The sequence below is a fragment of the Fusarium coffeatum genome (genome assembly GCF_003316985.1).
Source record: "Fusarium coffeatum strain FIESC_28 chromosome Unknown BRIP53273_contig_107, whole genome shotgun sequence".
Taxonomy (NCBI): domain Eukaryota; kingdom Fungi; phylum Ascomycota; class Sordariomycetes; order Hypocreales; family Nectriaceae; genus Fusarium; species Fusarium coffeatum.
In genome coordinates, this window is record NW_022157900.1 from 203,073 (window position 1) to 223,853 (window position 20,781).

General features: G+C 47.4%; 8 protein-coding genes across 8 annotated transcripts; 5 read left to right on the forward strand and 3 right to left on the reverse strand.

Moving 5' to 3' along the window:
- Positions 1-7,696: 7,696 nt before the first annotated feature.
- Positions 7,697-8,384, reverse strand: FIESC28_04971 (uncharacterized protein; the record flags this gene model as incomplete). The annotated part of the gene is made up of 2 exons (XM_031159118.1): positions 7,697-8,034; positions 8,081-8,384. The coding sequence occupies 2 exons, from the start codon at positions 8,382-8,384 to the stop codon at positions 7,697-7,699; spliced, it is 642 nt and encodes a 213-aa protein (XP_031016883.1).
- Positions 8,385-8,715: 331 nt separating this feature from the next.
- FIESC28_04972 (uncharacterized protein) lies at positions 8,716-9,604 on the forward strand (the record flags this gene model as incomplete). The annotated part of the gene is made up of 2 exons (XM_031159119.1): positions 8,716-8,738; positions 8,785-9,604. 2 exons carry the CDS (start codon positions 8,716-8,718, stop codon positions 9,602-9,604), a joined length of 843 nt encoding a protein of 280 aa, XP_031016884.1.
- A 136-nt stretch (positions 9,605-9,740) lies between these two features.
- On the reverse strand, positions 9,741-10,496 carry FIESC28_04973 (uncharacterized protein; the record flags this gene model as incomplete). The annotated part of the gene is made up of 1 exon (XM_031159120.1): positions 9,741-10,496. One exon carries the CDS (start codon positions 10,494-10,496, stop codon positions 9,741-9,743), a length of 756 nt encoding a protein of 251 aa, XP_031016885.1.
- Positions 10,497-11,883: 1,387 nt separating this feature from the next.
- FIESC28_04974 (uncharacterized protein) lies at positions 11,884-12,383 on the forward strand (the record flags this gene model as incomplete). The annotated part of the gene is made up of 2 exons (XM_031159121.1): positions 11,884-12,038; positions 12,083-12,383. 2 exons carry the CDS (start codon positions 11,884-11,886, stop codon positions 12,381-12,383), a joined length of 456 nt encoding a protein of 151 aa, XP_031016886.1.
- Positions 12,384-13,089: 706 nt separating this feature from the next.
- On the forward strand, positions 13,090-14,292 carry FIESC28_04975 (uncharacterized protein; the record flags this gene model as incomplete). The annotated part of the gene is made up of 1 exon (XM_031159122.1): positions 13,090-14,292. One exon carries the CDS (start codon positions 13,090-13,092, stop codon positions 14,290-14,292), a length of 1,203 nt encoding a protein of 400 aa, XP_031016887.1.
- An 885-nt stretch (positions 14,293-15,177) lies between these two features.
- On the forward strand, positions 15,178-16,170 carry FIESC28_04976 (uncharacterized protein; the record flags this gene model as incomplete). The annotated part of the gene is made up of 1 exon (XM_031159123.1): positions 15,178-16,170. One exon carries the CDS (start codon positions 15,178-15,180, stop codon positions 16,168-16,170), a length of 993 nt encoding a protein of 330 aa, XP_031016888.1.
- A 285-nt stretch (positions 16,171-16,455) lies between these two features.
- Positions 16,456-17,962, reverse strand: FIESC28_04977 (uncharacterized protein; the record flags this gene model as incomplete). Its single annotated transcript, XM_031159124.1, has 2 exons — positions 16,456-17,733; positions 17,783-17,962. 2 exons carry the CDS (start codon positions 17,960-17,962, stop codon positions 16,456-16,458), a joined length of 1,458 nt encoding a protein of 485 aa, XP_031016889.1.
- A 1,049-nt stretch (positions 17,963-19,011) lies between these two features.
- On the forward strand, positions 19,012-20,174 carry FIESC28_04978 (uncharacterized protein; the record flags this gene model as incomplete). Its single annotated transcript, XM_031159125.1, has 2 exons — positions 19,012-20,062; positions 20,131-20,174. 2 exons carry the CDS (start codon positions 19,012-19,014, stop codon positions 20,172-20,174), a joined length of 1,095 nt encoding a protein of 364 aa, XP_031016890.1.
- Positions 20,175-20,781: the final 607 nt, after the last annotated feature.

Genomic DNA, 20,781 nt, shown 5'->3' on the forward strand with positions numbered 1-20,781 from the left:
GCACGCAGACTCAGACCACCAACTCAAGCCCATCCACTGCTTCACAAAACCCAGCTACTCAGGGGAGCGCCAAATAGGCGTTGTCTGAGACCTGGGAGGGTATGTATTGCCCTACGACCAATTGCTCCGTATGCGACCCATAGTGACATGATGCACAGTAAAACATGTGTTGCTCAAACGAAATGGTCTTCGTGCTATCCATTGGTGGTCAACATGAACCAGGATGATCTTAGAATACAGCCCACCCGGACCGAAGAACAGCGACGCGAAGATAAAAGCCATGCAATGATAAAGGCGACACGATGTTACAAACGAAGCCATGAGAGCGGGGCCTTGCTGTACGAGGTATATCATGCAGCTATACGACGAACAGACACAGATCAGGTCCCTCTTGAAAGAATAATTGGCCAACCGAAACATATTTCACTTCTCAAATCCTGCCATAAGCGTAAAATGGCAATCATCAGCAAGATGGGCGGTGTTGCAAGAGTGATCCCACTGTGGGAGATATTGGATCCGACGTTGGCAAGGACAACGGCTTACACACGAAGGTTTAAAAAACGTGTTCATGTTCAGTTAGGATTTATTGAGACTGAGAGCTCGTGAGCAAAGTCCTTATACACTTGCGATAAACGTTCGTTTAACTATGTTACCAACTCAGTGCGGTCAATAATTAAATAGTCAATCAAAAGACCCAGACACTAGGATATATCTGCCCACCATCTTATTTTATAAAGGCAAAAAGTAGATAACAACACTACCGTGTACTCAAATGTGATTTCAGTGATATGTGTAACCTCCCCTGTGGTGCTGCTCTCTATGATAACTATGTTGCAACTCAGTGAACAGACAGTTGACCAGGAGACCCAGTCAGACACTGGGATATATCCACCCTCTATCTTGTTTTTAGTAAGGTGTAAAATGACTCATGAGACTACTGTATACTCGATAACGGTTTAAAGAGGATCTCAAAATTTCCCAGTCGTGTTTCATATCTATGTGGTAGTTCCACGGATAGATGCCTCCATTTGCGACGGGAGCAGTTCAACGAGACCGACTGCAGTGAAGTCGAGTTCCAATTTGAAGAATGTTTGACTGTCCGAAAGTTACTTTTGCCTCTAAGATCCTGATACAAGAGTAATCGGCCAGTCATCAGAGATATGCTGCTTGTTATCGTCATGAGCTCGACCCAGATGCTGAGAAATTGAGCCAACTGGAATCTTAATATGGTCATGTAAGGCAAATGAGGCTCAACAACACGAGATCGATTGTAGATTGTAAGATGTAATTGAGCTCGCTTGGCTTTAACCTTCCCTTCACTTGCAGATGGATGAGCTGGCGGCTGGTAAGGCGGGCGTATTTTGTGACAAGGTGCCTGCAGGATCCATGTGGCCGCATATCCAGCAAGCCACTTTGCGCTTTGACGATCATTAAATACAATCTTGATCTTTTTCCTTTCTTTTTCTAGAAAATAGCCAAAGTTTATTTTGTCTTGTCAGATTTACTAGCCTGAGTAATCTTAACATGCATATCCATGTGGACCGATACGATCTGTCTGGAGCCGGATTGGGTGACTCTATTCCCGATCTACCTCGACAACTAGTCACTTGACCTGAGCTCAATCCAATAGCGTGTCATAAGTGCCTATCAATTACAATAGCCAAGGAGGTCCAGAAAAGTGGCCTTACCCATCCGTTGCCTTCTTCTCGCTTTCTTAGTCCTCTTTTCTCGCCATGTATCCTCGATCCATCAGTTGCACGAGGCCAGTGCAGCAAAATATGGTACCTATATCGTTTATTCCTTAGCCAAGTCTCGGCAGACCAGACTCCAGATCACCGACGCAGTGCAGTTTGCGATCCTAGGTAAGTCATGGACCCTCCAAAACACCCCGGATAGCCTGCAGTCCATATTCGCTTGGACCACAACTCTAATACAACATAATCTGAGCGGCAGTTGTGTTTGTCAACTGCCGGGCCATTGAGGATGACCAATGATTACCCAGGAGTTTTGACTACGGGCACCAGGGAGAGTGCCCAAGTCAGGAACGTATGCATACATCGAGCCGTTAATGTCTCAACGCCACTATCTGGGCAATGAAACGGTGATTGTCGTTGCCTTTGTGCCGTAATCCTATCCCCCATTCTCTGCAGGATCCGCCAAGTTGTAGATCAGTGGAGCTTTCAGCTCAAGTCAACCTTGCTTGTCATTCCACTTCAAGTTGTAATAATATCTGCCAAAGTATCCGTAAACTACGCACATTTGCTAGAAGCGCACCGTTTCAAGCAATTTCCTTGAAAAACACGTCTCCATCCGTGTATCCTGATTGTACGCTACAGGCTAATGGCTTGATCCCAGCAGTCTCATCACTAACTGGTGGTACAATCGATCAACTTGATCTCAACCTCATTCCCCAGTTTCCCGTCGTAGACAGACATTGACTCGACACGGACGTTGCAGCTGTGTCTTCTACTATAATCCGTGAACAGCGACGTACTAGTCGCTAGATCTAGACCACTAGACTCTGCCACAATGATGCAAGGCGCATTCAGTTTGACTAACCATGCCTTCATAGCATGATGATGTAATGACATATAAGCAATGAAGCTTCCATGGCTGCCTCCCTTTCTTGAGCTGAAAGTCGGAACAGCCGAGCCACGCTACGTTGTTCTCTCCTCCACTAGTTCGGATGATAGAACGAGTGAGCCCCAAGACAGGAGACAACTATGCGTATGCGTGGGGCACACAGGCTCAAAGTTGAACAAGCTTGGATTCCAGACAGCTGTATACGAGAAGGTGATAAAAAGAAATGTGCTTGATCAGCCAAGAGAAGACATTTTGGATGGGGAAAGATTAAGTGTGAAAAGTGTGGTGGGTTCCAATGGCCGCTAGGTCTGACACCGCTGAGTTGACTATCTCAAGACCATACTACACCTGACAATGCGATACTGATGTTTAACATATCCGACTAGTCATCTATGAACTTCAGGATTTCTCTGGGCATCCTGGCACTACTAAAAGACTCGAGTGTCAGCGACACCACCCTCAATAAGCCTCCTCCACCAGTACGCTGCACTCTCACAAACTGGATATGCCATCTCCATACCGGCCCCGTACCGGTATGGGGATGGTGTGAAGAGATAGAGGCTTAGGTCGACAGCAAGTGACCATTTATCTCTTTTGGACTTCACTGTTATTGTACCATGCACGCGATATGTCAGACCAACATTGCCGCAAGCTCAATATGAGATATATCGGGAACGCCGCGAACAATGCAGTTGCAAGAGTCTTGTACCCATGTCCTTGGAGAGGTTCACTATCTGGCCGTGAGTATAGTCGGTGAGTTACGGTGCCTCGAGCCGCATGCTTAGCCTTTGCCTTAAGTGTTGCCTCATTTCCGTATATGTATAGGTCCAAATTCGTTGACTGTACTTATGTAGATAGTTGTCGCCTTGTAAGGAGCTCCTCCAACAAGCCGGGGACGCGATAAGGTGTTTGCAGGGAACGTCCTGGTTCGATATCATCACTGTGTCCGTAAGAGGTCGCGCTCAGGCCTTCCCCGAGCATAAGCCAAGGAAGGACGCGATGCTTAAGAAGTGTTGTCATCCACAATCATATCATCTTTGACGCATCACTCGATGCTAATGCAGGTTGTAATTTGTTTGATGGCGGTGGTTGTTGTTTCCAGGTGCCTGCAGATCTTGGCGGACGCCACAACCCCCAAGCCGCTGTACAAGGCACTACTGATTGATCGCCGAGCCCCCAAATAGAAGCATACAATACGTTTCGAATCTTATTGAGTTCATCTCAAACTCCACCCCGGCCTGCTAGCTTTGTTTTTACTCAGCGGTTATCCATGCGACTGCCTGCACGATTATTTCCGCCCTCTGCGTGCCACTTTGGCATGGACGTTTCGTTCTCGTTTGTGCAAAAGGCGTTCGATTGCCGAACATTGTCTCAGATCATTTTCGAACGTTATGTACTTGTATCCGCTTGAACTAGTGTCTGTAAGGACCTTGGGTTTGTATGAGTACTCAGTACAAACCGAGGATTATGCTCAAGATTGATACATTGTAAGTAGTACCGGAACGATAGATGCGAAGTGATCCATTGAGAGGAAACACAGACCAAGGAACAAGATACTTGTTTTTTCAACAAATATTTGACAGATACAATCCTAGTCCCTGGCTGAAGCTAAGGAGCCAGCTAGGGCAGGCCTCTCAGTCAGTTAGCGCTACCCGGGCTGGCGACGGAACGGCAGCTCAACTTCTGGGGATAAGACAGGGATATGGACAGCCCTGCAGATCTCGCAGACTACCTCTCACCTAAGCTTAATTGCTTGACGTCAACGACAACATCATTATCTCGACAAGCATCACTTAACCGCACGGTATGCAAAATTGAGTTTGACTGCTACCAGTGAATTAGATCAGAGTTGCCTAGTTCAGAGCTGAATGAAGCAACGTTCTTGAGAAAGGGATTCTTTCATCCATAGAACAATGGCTAGCATCCGAGGGATGTTTTCCCACTCCAACCTCATTCCATACAATTGTTAGGATATGGATATTAGTTGCAAAACCCTGATCCCATCTAACGCCAGAAAGGATGACTATTTACGCACGAAGATTGAGAGCACGTGCGTAAACAAGTATACTTCTAGAAAAAGTACACTGACTTCGTATCGGGTTTGGTGTGTCGATGACAAAGCCTTGTTTCCGGGTTGAATCGAAGGGGAATTACGGGCTCAATGTTTGTGAGTTGTCTATCGTTTCGGGCTAAGCATGGTTTGTAGAAAGTCATTAATCTCTTATAATTTGGTGCCTTGATGGTCGCTTATTGTGCTCGAGGGTGGTCCAGCTAGTAAGGAACCCGCATGTTGCGATATGGATGGCAGCCCATAGCAAAAGGCGCCCGCATCACCGTGAGGCACCCGCATTACAATTCAGCCGCAGCCGTCGAGGCTTCGTCGATCATGTCACATCTTGCTTGAGTCAAGATAGAGATGTGTCAGATTTCCGTGTCGAGTTTCGGCTATATGAATAACATTGAGCTGCATATAGGACCCATGACAAGGTGTCGCAGTCTAGTTGTGAAGGGATTGGTTCGTTCTATTCTTGCCTCGACAACAGTCGCTTGACCTCCATGTCAGCGCATTCATATTGACAGAGTTGAGCGCTCAACCTGCCGATGCGTTATGGTCATCTAGGACAACAGCCAAACAAGTTGGACTGTTGTCGCCTTCTTTTGCTCATGGAACTCTCATGGAGCTAACGATGTATTGTAAACAAGTAAGATGCTATTCGTTTTAAGCTCTTTTGGGACACTCTCAGAGGAAACATACCAATTAATTAGATCAGTAGCACTCTTTAAAGGGTAGGTATACCAGGGAAAGGGGTAGCGTGCGTAGTGTATCGTTCATTGTTGTACAGCAGGTGCAGGCAAATCGGACTGGCGACCTGGGGGTTGTGTAATTCACAAAGGTTTTATTTCCAATCCCAAAACTCTAGTAGTATATGTGATCAAGGCATGAGGGTTATATTCAGCAACTAGTACACAATACGGAACTGTCGTCTATTCGGAACCTAGGTTCTGGCATTAGAAGCATCGCCAACATGTCAATTGAGCAATAGCCAACTTCGAGAGTGACCAATGACATATCGAGACCGGTGGAGGGCATGTTTTCGCCTCGAGCGAGCTTCCTCTACTGTAGGAACGCGCAAAGGGGAGAAGGGCAGGGCGTGTGCATAGTCAACCTTCAACTGATGCCGAAATGGCCGAGTCCTGCTACACTCAGTTTACCCACATCTCCCAGTGGACATCAAAGGGCTTGGCAGAGGCTTGGTATTTTTGAGAGACAAGGATGCCACAGTTCTAACTTCAACAAAATGAGGCTCAGAAAAGGTAATGTGGCGGTGAAGGGTAATGACAAGCTTCTTTCTTCGTAACGCACCCCGCCCTACACCCCACACAAAGGAAGGTTGATGTGGCTAGACAGATGTATGCGGCCGCCTTATTTCTTCTGCAAAAAGGTAGCAGTAGGTAATTTCAAGATGTGACCCTTCGAGGAGCCCGGCGCGGGACGGACAGAGCGGGAACGCTGGCTTCAAGCTTCATCACTAATTACTCAATTGTAGCTAAAGAAGTCTAGCTCCACGCGATCACAGCGTCCTATGTATTTAGTGAGGTACCCGTCGACCCAACCCATGAGATCACAAATACAGGGTGGTGATAATACCATACTCTTATTACATGGTCTTTCTGGAGTCTTTCTTTCCGCCCTAATTGATCCGCATGGTTTAAAGTTCCTGGCTCTTACTCACTATATCAATGAGAACTCCAGCCACAAGCATGCACCCTGTGATATCCGTCCGTGGTGGTAGATAATGGTAATAGATAGGCAAATATATAATGTGCCAGCCGTACGTAAACGGCCTTCAATGACGTGTATTAACGCAGGTCTCTTTACTTGACTGCCTTTCCCTGAAACTCGTGGGAGACCTTGGGTGGTCGCGTGGTTCGCTATGGTCCGCGACTCCGGGCGAACCATTACTTCAGGAACCACTTCGCGCCCAAACTAACCTGTGGCGTTTTTACTCCCGAAGGCACATCGAATTTGAGGGAGTATCTCATAAATTGAACACTTTTTGCTATCAAAATGTCAGACGCTGCAATACTTACTTGTAAACCACCCCAACCAGCATGCTGCCGCGTACTCTCCAAGAGAACTGATTCCAATGATGGACATAAAAGGAGCTGGGCCCCGGGGCCTCAAAGACATTGCTTCATACTCAGTACCAAGCATTCATCCCTTCTTCAGACACTACATCCTATTCATCAACAAGCACTCAACACCCCATCAATCCCTTGTTCTTGTTCTTCTGCTTCTTCTTCTTCCTCATCATGGCCGACTCGCGTGATACCCAGGTCCCTCCTGGACAAGACTCTATACACCAGAGCAATACACTTTCACCACAGATGGAACGATGGTTGCGGGAGAGCACGAAGGATATGCCTTTCTATCTTCGTAGTTCGATTCCTGTATCTAGCACGCAGACTCAGACCACGTCCAACACAAGCCCATACACTGCTTCCCAAAACCCTGCTGCTCAGGGAAGTGCCGAGTAGGGTTCCTGTCCGAGACCCAAGAGGTATTGCCCCGTGACTGCTCGCACGAACGTCCGATATATACTGACATGACACAGTGACACACGACCATCTCTCAATCGAAAGAGTCTTCATTTACCCCCTGGGTAGCCAACATGAGCTAGTACGATCTGATTGGACAGCCCACCCCGACCCAAGCGATGCCAATAAGACGAAGCCTTAATATACAGCCCATCCTGAGCCAAGCAATGCGAATGCAGGAGAGGCCATGGGAGCAATACATGCTGTGCATGATGCGTCGATGACTCTGAGACATGTTGAACTCTGAAGGGTCATCTTGGTCTGTGTATGGTCAGCAACTTGAACATATCAAGACATGAGAACATATTGTGAATGAGAGGGTATATCAGGAAACTTATAAAAAAATCATAAAAGTTTTTCAAATACAATCTAGCGTGAAGTTTTTAAGTCATCATTTGGGAGGGAGTGTAGTAAAAGAAATGTCAAAGCTTACCCAGGTCGTAGTCCGTACAGTAGACGAGCATTTCGGCTCGTCATGCAGCCCTCGTGAATGTTTCAATCCACAACTCAACCTTTACGGCCGAGCAAGACCAGGCGACGCATTCGACCCGAAAATCTGACCAAGCGCTCCCTGAATTTGACCAACAAGAGCTTTGATCATGCCCTGAGGCTTGCCTCTTCCATCGAGCCCATGAACAGGCTCTGTTCCCATGGTAGGAAGGACATTATCGCCAGCAGACAAACTGACGAAAAGCGCAAATGGTACAAGCCACACGCAAAGACCAAAGTACGACGCGATTTGCGCAAAGCTAGGAACATCCGCCTTGTCGTAGAACGAGGTTCGCTGGTACGCGCGCGATTGGGCATCGGAAAAGTGTCGGAACCATACGTAGTGGTTGACCAGGACAAGAACTGCGCTTGTTAGACAGAGTTCGTGCCTCTAAAGAGATCGACATACCACAAGATGCCAGGAACAAAGGATCTGTCAGCTTCACAAAAGGAAAGCGTCGCATATTCCCCAGATAGACAACATGGGATACAATCGTCAAGATAGTAGCCCAGAAAGGGAATCCATCAACCAGCCAAAGAATCAACTGAACCACAATGACGCTGTAGATGAGACGCGTAAGGAATCGCTTCGCAATGACGCTATGCTCCTCGACGAGTTCCGACAAGTAATAAAGACCTGATGCAATAGCGAGAGTCAAAAAGCAGAAACCCAGGAGGGTTCCTACGTAGCCGACAAGAGGTAAAATCCACATGGTTGCTGTGTTTGTGCAAGCAACTGATCGTCAAAGGCTCACATGTTGGGAGAGAGAGGTTTCCCAGGGAGGGGAGATACGTAAGTATTCAGGTTTCAGAAAGGAGGCAGAAAAGGGACACGTTTTTGCCAATCATTTTTCATCGATTTCGGAGGTGTAGTAACTCCGGGCCGTTACCCCACCATCGAGAAGTCTTATCGATACCCAAGAAATTTCTACCAAGAATATCGGCGATAAGGTGCGCTGCAGGCTTCTTGACCCATTCGTTTTGTTGCACGCTGTTATTCGAATCGGAAACACCTAAAGTTGAAGTTGCGACACATTATTCACCATGTCTCGTCCTGAGGATACCCTGTATGTCCCTCCAACCCCGCCATGCCCCTCAAACTCACACAAACAGCGCGGCCGACGTCCACTATGACGATACCGAAGCACGAAAGTACACAACAAGTTCTCGAATCCAGAACATTCAAGCCTCAATGACAAGACGAGCCCTCGAACTTCTCGATCTCAAGTCCCCATCCCTCATTCTCGACATCGGCTGCGGTAGCGGTCTTTCCGGCGAAATCTTGTCTTCTGTCGAACCTGAAGATGGCGGCCCTCACACTTGGATTGGAATGGACGTTTCACCTTCGATGCTGGATATTGCGCTGCAGAGAGATGTGGAGGGTGATTTGATGCTGGCAGATATTGGACAGGGCGTTCCTTTCCGAGCGGGTACTTTTGATGCGGCGATTAGTATCTCTGCTATTCAATGGCTCTGCAGTGCTGAAACAAGCGACACATCCCCCGTCGGTCGCCTGACTCGCTTCTTCAACGGTCTCTACGCCTCTCTCAAGCGCGGCGGTCGCGCAGTCTGCCAATTCTATCCCAAAAACGACGACCAGCGACAAATGATCACCCAAGCGGCCGTGAAAGCCGGTTTCGGCGCCGGTATGCTCGAAGACGATCCCGGCACCAAGAACCAGAAGCTGTACCTCGTCCTCACCGTCGGCGGAGGCGATTTGACCAAGAAGGGTGGTGATATTACTGGTGTTGTTGATGGTATGGATGGAGTTGATGTTGAGGATGCTAGACGGTCTATCAAGACTCATGCTCCGAATATGTCCAAGGGTAGCAAGGCTTGGATCGTCAAGAAGAAGGAGCAGATGGAGCGTAAGGGAAAGATTGTCAAGTCGACGTCCAAGTATACTGGACGAAAGAGACGGGTGCAGTTTTAAGCGTGTGTTTGCATTGTACGGCGTTGGGGAAAAGTTTAGATCTCAATTTGACGGATACCCTTTGATGACCTGTATGGAGGTGAAGTGACATTGAAGCTCACTTGGGTTGACTATGAATGCTTAGCTGTGGATTCGTTTAAACAGCTGGCCAGAAAGCCTCCTCTGCCTCCAAAACATCATGCCACTTCCCTTGAACCCTCTTAAACAGCTTCTCCTTATCCTCACCCTTCTCAACAACCTTTGCAACAGCATCATCAATGATCTTTCCCAGGTCATCCACAAAGTCAACAAACTCCTTACAAGTCCAATTGTTAATGAACTCCTTCCTCACAGCTCCACCATCAGCATCATTGGTTCCATCACTATCATCAAGCTGCGCCTTTGCCCACGACCAAGCATCCAAATAGCACTTTTCCGTTCCCCAATAGATCACAGCAGCTTCAAGCCAAGGAAGCACATCCTTTTCGTTAGGCGCTACAGAGGCGTACAGAGCTTCCCAACGACGAAGACCTTCGAGTTTGGTACTTGACTGAACCTTTCCGTCCTTGGTTTCGAGGTTGATGTTGATACCGTACTCGAAAGCCGTGTTGATAAAGAACTTTTCCTCTCGGCGGATATTCACAAGAGCAGCGACAATCCAATCCAGAAGTTGTGTTGCAGAGTCGGGCTTTACATTCTGCTGTACTGTATCAGGATACTGGAGAAAACTGAGCAGACGACCGAGACCGCGACAGTAGCTGTGGATGTAGAGACGGTCATTTGCGAGCCAGCGGCCTAGGATGTCTTTTGAAGCTTTGCCATTGCCTGCCAGACGGAGGAATTCTGACTGGGTTGCTTTCTTGTAAGCTTGCTCGTCTGAGGCGAGAAGCTGTTTTGTCAAAGAGTAGGACATGGTGATGAGGTTTGATAATGAAGTTATTCCCTCAGTGCGAATGCGGAGATGCCATGCCTTCAAGGTTCATGGTGTGATGTTGGCGGATGACAATTATGTCATGCCGGTCTAAAGTTGTTCCTTATGCATGAGTTACGGAGTACAATGGTCTGAGTGATGTTTCTTGAGATCATGATGTTTATAAGTTGTTGCTTGGCTTGAGTGGTTATTGGTTGATTGGTGTAGACACCGAGCCGCACATCTGTAAGCCATCCTTGGGCTGTCGGCATATAATACGAAGTTGTGTACGGATAAACGGCACGGGCTTCATTAATATTTATGAATTGTTTGATGCAATTGAGGTTACCCTCCGAGTTCTCTTCAGTCAGCGCTCGTATTATCTCGCTTATATAATTAAACGTCTATAAATGAATCTATGATGTTAATGTAAATCACTCACATATGTCCGGATAATCGGATACTCCAATAAACCGCCCTTGATGCCATGCAATTTCCTTGTCGGCGTTTATCCATGCCAGCCATGCGACTCCCATCCCTTCTCTTGGCAAACGTTGACGTTGTCGATCTGATCCCGTCTCTCCTCCCGCTAATCGAAGCCAAGTATCTTAGCCAAGCACGCGACGTCCGTCTGTTTCTTCTTTTGCTTTTGCTGTCAATTCAGGTGATCGCCGTTATCCCGGTCATAGCAAAGGCCCTTTAATCTGGGGAACAGGGGTAATTAATTAACTAAGTCTCCCCACAAATAAGGGGGACTAACACTTTTAAGGGACATGTTGCGCAAAAGGAAAGTTATTTTGGTAGATTGCTAATGTTTGAGAAATGGAATGGGTAGTTTCAGTTTGAGCAATTCCTTATGGCCTGTTCTTTCGCATGGTGAAGCATCGCGAGATTTGTATCATAGAGTAGCAGAAAAACAATTCCTTGTGGGTGATCAAACCTTCAGAGTAAGATGCAGGAACGCGTAACATGATGCGACAGAGACCCATCTAGATTCCAGAACTTCGTATCTCGGTCTTCCATGGACCCGGAATCAATTTCGTTGACAGGACCCCTGGTTTGTTATCGGAGGATCCATGAGCCGTCACGAGGGCCATTCACCAGGGGCTGACCTTCTGAAACATGGAGCATTTTGGTGGTCCAGGCTTGAACAGTCCCTGGACCACCACTGAAGCATTGCATGTCATTGAACGCAGGCGCAGGGCAATTATCGTGGCTTTTTATTAATCATTCTCTCCTACCCTTCACATGCCCTCCCTTTTTCCTTCCTATGTTTTGCTCCATTCTTTTGCAAACTTGGAACTTGACTTGTTTTGTTACAACTGAATCAAATTTGTTATACATCGCTTTGCTGCTTCTTAACTATTAATTCTTATTTTGTCGCTTCACTATGATTCTCGACCCCGTTGCTGCCGAGAGATGGCACATTACTCGAGTCCTCCCCCGCGAAGCCAAGGAAACTTGTCGCAATGACATGCAATCAAATACCTGCGAGAAACCCGGTCTGTCAACAGGCGAAATACTTGTCGTTCTTCTCATAGCAAGGTACTTCCCCTGCCTCTTTTTCTTGGCGCAAACTGACTCTTTAGTCTCGTCGCTGTAGGCGGTATCATAGCACTTCTATGTGTCTTCCACCGTCGCAAACAACGTCTCGATAAACTCGAAGACATCAAAGGCGTGCAAGAACTCGACGACTATGGCCTCGGCCCTATCAAACCAAGATTGCCTACTGCACCACCGCCGACGTACCAGGAGGGAAAACATGCGCCTGCGCCTACGACTACTGATGGAAATTGGCAACGGACGAATCGAAACTCGACAGACTCACTAACACCGTCGCTACGCCAAGCCATGGGCGTGACGCCGCGCGATACGCTGGCCAATAGTTAGAGGATGCGGCCGACGTTTGACGATCACTTATGCATGTACCGCAACGCATGAAAAATGGTTGTTTCGAGATGCGCTACGGCCACGATGTGGTAGTGACCAAAAAGAGGTCAACATGTTTTTTACGATGGCGTTATGGGATGGCGTACTTGGTTTGGGGAATGGATGAGCGATTCTGCTGGTCGGTTTGGGCGGCTTCTCTTTTACTTTACATCTGTGTAGCGACAGTCTCCTTGGAAATTCAAGAATAATTGATTCATGATGGTCAATGTTGGATGTGGTCTGTAGATGTAAGTGCGCGGCTAACGTTGGCTATTATGGCATCTCTACTGCAGCTTGCGATGTCGTCTTCATTACTCACCTCTACGCCTCCAAACCAGGCAAACAGTCGCATCGTATGCTAAACAACAGCAAAACACTGCTACAGATCTTGACATCATGAAGTCACAGCCGAGAACATAAGAGACGAAATGATTTAACCACTTTGTGCCTGCCCTTAGGCAAGTTTATTTCTAGCACCCTAAGCATTAGGCTGACCCAAACCTTTTTGTCAATAGACTTTGTTGGATGCAAGAGCTATGGGATCCAAGTTTGACTTCCAAGTTTGACGAGAGACATAAAAGCTGAGCTTTTCCAGTCAAAGCAAATATTTTCTCTATCCAACACAAACATCAAACATCGCAACCTTTTCTGTTTATCCCCAGACATCATGTCTTCTCAACGATACCTGGAAATCTTCAACCCAGCTCCCAAACCATGCGCCAACTTTCACCAGTTCTCTCGATTCCCAGCAGAGATTCGATGTCTCGTCTGGGAACAAGCGCTCAGTCACGAGCGATGGGTTCGCGTTCATTTGGAACAAGGCTTCTGGGACAGCGACATGGAGGATGAACCACAACCGGACTATGATATTTATGTGCACATTAACACGAAAATCAGCAAGCTATTTCGCACCACACGCGAGTCACGACGTGTTGCTTTGCGCTTCTATCGAGTTCAACTGCCCTGTCGATACTTCCTCCAATCAACACATGGTGGCCATCCTGGAGAGGATGGGGAGAAAGGCATCCTCTACCTCTGCCCGGAGCTGGATACATTAAGCGTCTCTACCATGTATAGGATCGGGTACCTTGCTCGTGACATCTTGGATCTAGATCCTCGTTGTGTTGGCCTTGTTAACCTCGCGGTGAACATTAGAACCTCGGTACTAGGGGCAATCGAGGTGACGGGGGAGCCAGGGACAAGCAGGCAACTTGTCAAGCAGGCTCTGTCAAAGGTAGAGCGTTTCGTCATAATGGAAGATATGGTACCACGAACTTGGACTGGTGAATATTACTCATCTCCGACCCAATGGCGCAGCAGCTCAGCACACCGTGCTTGTCCTCTCAACGGGAATACCGTCGCTTTCGAACGTCTTCAGTACGATCCTCGGCTTGAGGAGGAACATTTGATGAGTGTATACACTGGGGAATACGATGCAAGGGTAGGATTCAGCGAGTTCGAAGAGCTACTCACTGAGCTCGACGTCACACACAACCACGAGGTTGATTATCGAATGGGCCTATGCAGTCGAGGTTGGCAGGATGGCTTACCGCATGGAACTGACAGGGTTGCTGCTGCTGAATGGCTACGAAAGGATGAAGAGGCGTTTGAGTCAAAATTGCAATACTTGAAGCAAACCAACGAAGACTATGAGAGATCCAGGGGCAGGAAGTTACCCCCGAACTATGGCAATTACGACCAACATCTTGATGAAGTACCTCAGCAGGCAATTGGATTCTGGCTGTTTCCTTTGAAGAGCTTGGGAGTAAAGCCAGGTAAGAAGAGGTCGCGCAGCTTCGGGGAGGATAAGCATAGGTTTCGTGACATGAACAAACATCCCCCAGAGTTGTGTTTGTCGTTGATGCACTGATTACACGTTTGGGAGAGGGTAGTGCATTCAGAAAACCACTGAGAGTAAATCATAGAGGAGAATAAAAAAATCCTAACCTTACTCAATACATGTCCACCCATTCAGAAGCCAGACCGCAAGTGAAGCAGATGCACTATCGCGTCCTAATCAAGACCTTCTGTATATAGTTATACGTGCTTCATATAATTGAGTTTTGACACTTATGATTCACTGTTAAGACTTCTCCCAAATATACAATCAGCATGACTGACAATTATAACTCTGGCTTGTGTGGGGTGTTATAAGGGGGAGCCTTGGCCTTGATACAGAGATAAAATATTTTGATGACTTAAGAGTATTTTAGACTATATTTTAGACGCCTTACCTTCTTTACCTAAGGCCATGTTACGATTCTTCTAATTTTATCATTTATCATTAGGAATTTTGATCTCGTCTACTTCCCACGCTGCAGAGTTACGACGTCGCCTCTACTATCGTACCTTGACCCTCAGTCCTGGACATAGCCAATTAAAGTCAACAGTAATACTGCGGTGTAACCTAGCTATAACCTAACTCAAACTGAAGTGAGGGCTGCAAGACCTGAGTTTGACTTCTCAAGGTTTGACGACAAAGGTATAAGAACTGAGCTTTTGCCAGTTGAAGCAAACATTCTATCTGCTTGAGATAAACATCGCAACTTTCCTCCTTCCCATGACTTCTCAACGCCACTTGGACATCTTCAATCCTGCTCCTCAGCCATGCCTTGACTTCCACCAGTTTCGTCGATTTCCTAGAGAGATAAGATGTCTTATATGGGAGCAAGCACTCAGCCACGAACGGTGGATTCGTATCAATTTACACTTACCGGAGAATTGGAGGACCCTTCCTCGTCCTCGTCCTCATGATATGTATGAGATCAAGGTCTACCGGCAGTGGAAGATTAGCAAGCTATTTCGAACCACGAGCGAATCACGCCGTGTAGCACTGAGCTTCTACCGGGTCCAACTCCCCTGTTGGTACAGTTGGGGCAAATACTGGACCACATCCAAGAAAACCACACTCTACATTTGTCCCGAATTAGATACACTAGAGTTCGATAACACGCATCACTTTGAGTGCTTTGCCAATGACGTATGGACCCACGACCGTCTTCGCGTTGGTGTCGTCAACCTTGCTATGCCTTCCTGTGATCTCTTCCTTCACAAGACCTGGCGACTCGGTGGGAAGAACAAGGCCCTGTTCAAGGAGACTTTATTAAGAATTGAGCGCTTTATTGTGATGGAAAGGGGATCGCGGATGGGGTGGCTCAACCGCGATAAGACTTCATCGATAAGAAGTCCATCCTACCACGGCTGTCCTGTCTATGGCAATACATTCGGTTTCGAACGACTTCCGTGCGATCCCCGACTAGGCGATGAGCATCTGAAGCGAATATTCACGGGACCATATGATCCAAGAATGCATTTCCACGAATGGTTCAGGACACTCAAAGCCCTGGGTATCAAGCATAACCACAAGGTGGCCTATCAGTTTGGTATGTGCATCGAAACAGATTCACGTCACGATGTCCACCAAGGTCTATATACGAATGATCGAGATGCCGCTGCTGAATGGGTCCGCGAGAATGAACAGAGATTCCAGTCAATGATGCGGGAGAAATTCACGAGAGAAGGCATGGAGTATCCTCCCCTTGAGGATCAAGGCCTTGAACAAGCGCCTCAGCAAGCAATCGGTTTCTGGCTATTTTCACTGGAAAGCATCGCTCCATTGCCCAAGATCGGCACATCGTTCAAGAGATACAGCCAATGGAGTACCAAGTGCAAACGACACTTTGATTACAGCAGGTTTCTAGACATGACACAACATAAACCGGAGCTGTGTCTGTCGTTCATGCACTGATTGTATGTTTGATAGCGGCATGAATCACAATCAAATGTTGCCATGGATCACGGTTAACCGGCGCTGTTGAATGGCTTCCCGCGATAACTACGGTGAAGGCCATTAAACCCAGGCGGCGGTATAGTTTTAGGTTAAGAAGTCTAAGATATGGTCTGAGGAGGTCTAAAGTCATCAAAATATTTCGTCTCTTATGATATTAAAGGCTAGTACTGCTATCCGATATAATTGATAGACACTTCATAACTCGGTTCATCCTACCACCCAACCCGGTCAACTCATACGTATCTAGTAAGCGAAGAATAGAGTAGCCTCCGAGTCAGACTGTCTGATCTTTCTGTTGGCTCTAATAAGCATCCACTTGAGAATCCAGACTCCGGCGATACACGCCACGGCGAACGCTGCACTCGCGGCCAAAGGCATGATATATCGAGGCGCATCAGACTTTGGCCACAGATAAGGAGTCCAAATGAGTGACAGCGTAGCACTCACGTTCGCTAGAGCAAGAGCAGAAGCTTTCTTTTCCTTTGTTTGACCGCATGTGTTTCCAACCCAAGCGAGGAGGATGGAGTTGACACCATAAGTTCCAATAGTGAAAACACACATCGCAAAGTATCGCGCACCAACATTCATCGTAGCACAGGCAAGGACGAATCCAAATGTAGCAACGATTTTGGAAATGGTAATATGCCATGTGCTTTCGTTGAAGTGACCTGAAGACTTGGCCCAGAGAATCGACAGGGCGCCGGCGATGAGGAATGGTGGACATGTCAACACCAGAGTAATCGTCGTATTGAAACCCAGCGTGTTGACGATAGTTGGAAAGAAATTTTTGAATCCGTTTGTCGCGAGATGGAGATGTTGGAGGACGATAAATACCCAAACTTTCGGGTCGACGATGGCTTCGCGGAGGCCGCTCCAGGGGTTACCGTTTCCTTTCTCACCAACTGTATCTCTCGCAACACGATCATGAGCAAGTTGTCGCTGCTCAGGAGTGAGCCATCGTGTCGTCAACGGCGTATCAGGAAGAGTAAAGCAAGCTACAATAGCAACAGCAAAAGTCACAGCACCCTGGAGAATAAACAACCATCTCCAACCAGACAAACCCGCCATACCATCCATCTTAAACACACCCGCCGCGATAAGTCCCGCAAAAGCAGAAGCAAGAACATTTCCAGAATAAAGGATCGAAATTCTGGTCGCAAGTTCCTTTCTCGTGTAGAATGTACTCAGCATGTACAGCGCACCAGGATAATACGGAGCTTCGACGACACCGAGGAAGAAACGCGTGAGAACGGCGCCTTTGTAATCTTTTACTACGGCGGTGAGGGAACTGACGACTGCCCATGCCATCATGAAACCGCCCATGTAGTAGGATGGTCGGACACGGGTGATGATCATGTTGCTGGGGATTTGGCCTAGGATGTAACCGACGAAGAGGATTGAGACGGATGTGCTGTATTCTGTGCCTTTGAGGCCGAGATCTTCTTCGAAGCCGTTTAGTCGGGCCAGGGTGATGGCGTTGCGGTCGAGGTAGTTGAGCCAGTACATTGACCAGAGGGTTGGCTGTTAAACATTAGAGACTGAACATAGGTGAGAATAAAGGGAGACTTACCATGATCCATCTGTCCAACTTCTTCACCAACTTGATCTCCTCGGGATCAGTCTTCGCTGCAGCACCAGAGTAATCACCATTGCCCTTCTTGTCAAGAACTTCAGCGGAGAATTCTTGATGAGCCGAGTGTTGCTTCTCAGCGTCGAGGGACTCGATATTGTTCTTCTCTTGAGCCGACATGATGAAATCAACGAATGAAGAGAGATGCAAGAGATGGAGAAAGCAAGAATTGAAGCAGGGGGATCCGGCGGTATTTGACTTGATCTCAATTCAGGGAACTTTTTTGTTTCCCCGCAGACTACCCCGGATTTCTAGACCCAAGATCCGGGGATATTGCCGCTCAGACGGGTTGAGGGGATCACCATGTGGGTGGTATTGGAAATATCCTTGTTTCGGCGACGGAGCCGTTGACCGAGTTGAGTGCCAAGACGCCATTGTGGTAGTACTAGATCCATTGAGATGGGAAGATGGTGGTTGGGGATAGGATAAATGTAACCGATCGGGAGATGGATGAATTAGATCTAGACTGATTGGCCGTCATGAATTGACTGTCGGGTTCATAAACATGAGAGAGTAGATTAGTAGTTTATAACAGTTTAGACAACTATTTGACTACTCTACCTTACTACTCTAAGATTTAGAGGAAAGATTTACTGTCAGGAGAATAGTACAATTGATGCAGATCCTAAACATCATATCTTCAGAGACAAGGAAGTGCCAGTGCAACCCCACGAGTCAGGATTAGAGTAACAATTAAGCTTAGTCTCTCCTGCAGAGACCCATAACTCCATCAAGCGGGGGCAAAAACCACTCGACTCAACCATTCATTCTCCATCTTTTTCCTGCTTCATCCTCTCGGCCTCGGCCTCCGAATGCCTTCAAACGCATGCGACAGATGTCACCGTCGCAAAGTCCGCTGCGACAAAATCCAACCCCAATGCGGCCCCTGCAAACGAGCTGATGTAGCTTGTGAATATGCTGTTAGTGAACATCAGCTCAGACGAAGAACTGTTCAGAAGTTGGAGAGGAGGATTAGGGATTTGCAGGCTGATAATGAGAGTTTAAATGCTCAGTTGAGAAGGTCTGAGGGGCCAGTAGATGCCGAGAGAGAGGGTAGAAATGAGAGAGAAGGGAGTGAAAGACAGAGAGACTCTGAAGGACGACAAGAAAGAGCTACGACGAATGGTGAAAGTCCCCTCGATGGAGAAGTCGCTGAAGAAGTCATCCAAATGTCCCTCATCGCAGGAGGAGGCCATCACTTCGTCGGTTCAACATCCGGTCTCCTCCTCGCAAACCTCCTTCAATCACGACCCCAAGCCCCATCATCCCTCAACTCATCATGGAAACCATCCATCTCCCTCACTCCTCAAACGGGATCAGGCCTGCCGCCCAAAACCCTCGCAGCAGAACTCATCAAAGCATACTGCAGCCATGATCATCTCTGCTATCCCTTCCTCTCCACCAAATCCCTCTACAAGTCCTTAGACGCCGTGTACGAAGACCGAGAAAAAGATCCCGTTGATGCGTTTTTCGTGGATATGACTCTCGCGATAGGTACCGCGCAAGTACACAAGTTCAACTGGAATGGTGTTTACGATGCGGAGACACATTATAATCGCGCCATGACGAGATTAGCTGATGTTCTTGCACGAGATGGTATTGAACGGTTACAAGCACTGCTGCTCGTCTGTCAATACAGGATGGGTACCACGTCGAGTAACACTACCACCAGTGTCTGGCATCTGATCGGTGTCGCAGCAAGGACTTGTCTAGAAATGGGTCTTCATCGCGCAGCAACATATACACACGATAAAGATGAAGAAGAAATGGAGACTAAACGTCGCTGTTTCTGGAGTCTTGTCGCGCTGGACAGAGTTACCAGTTTAGCACTCGGAAGACCTTTGGCTCTTCAACTTGAGGATATAGACGTTGATCTACCGCCTTGTTCCACGGAAGAACTTCCAGACGATAGCAGTCCTTTGTCGTCTGCGCCGTACGGTACACCGCAGTATCGCGCCGCAACGTCTGTTTTCGTGCATATTGTGCGCTACAGACTTATCTGCGGAAAGATCATTAATGCGTTACATCGAAGTACAAAACATGTTTCCTTTGCGAGTATAAACTACGAGGAAATGCGTACTGCGCTGGCGAGGGAGTTACAAGAATGGCACACAGAAACAGGCAATCTTCCTCTGGTGAAGAGCGACGCGACAGCTGCTTCACCGGCCAGCGGCTCCAGTTTCCGATGCGAAGAGTGGTATCGTCTTCTATACCATAATGGTATGCTCATGCTTTTCCGTCCGTCGCCTTGTTTGAACGATGCAAGTGTGAATAGTCTTGCTTTGCAGAATATTTACGATTCAGCGCGGGAGGCGATTTTGCTGTATGCTAGTTTGCATCGATCGCGAAAGATGAATTATTCGTGGATTACTATGCATTCTGTATTCCTGGCTGGACTGAGTTACATTTTTGCACTTCGACACCACTTCCAACCTTCTACTCAGCGAGCGAGGTTACATACGACACCTACAATATCCCAAGTCGTCAATGATACACGCGCGTGCTCAAAAGTATTAGTCGCTGTGAGCGAAAGATGGGATTTAGCTAGGAATTGTTCGGATTTGTTTGATAGACTGTCTGATGCGGTGGTAGCAGATGTAGTGGAAGCTTCAACATCCCAGACTGGGATGAATGTGGTAGATTCTGTGCCGTTTGGAGCGGTTGATAATACGTTTAGAGACTGTTTTGGGGATTTACAAAGTTTGGGATTGGATGAGTTTCATAATGATGCTATTTCTCAGTTATCGCAAGAGTGGTTCTTTGGGTTGGATGAGACGCAGAGGTATTATTAGTATATATGATGAGCGAGGTACATAGCTATATAATGTGAAGTATTGAGAGTCACCATGATCTATTCTTCAACAAAGGCTCAAGGTGTCGTCCCGACTTGCCCTGCACTCATAAACGACCATAAACATCTCCATATGCAGGATCATACG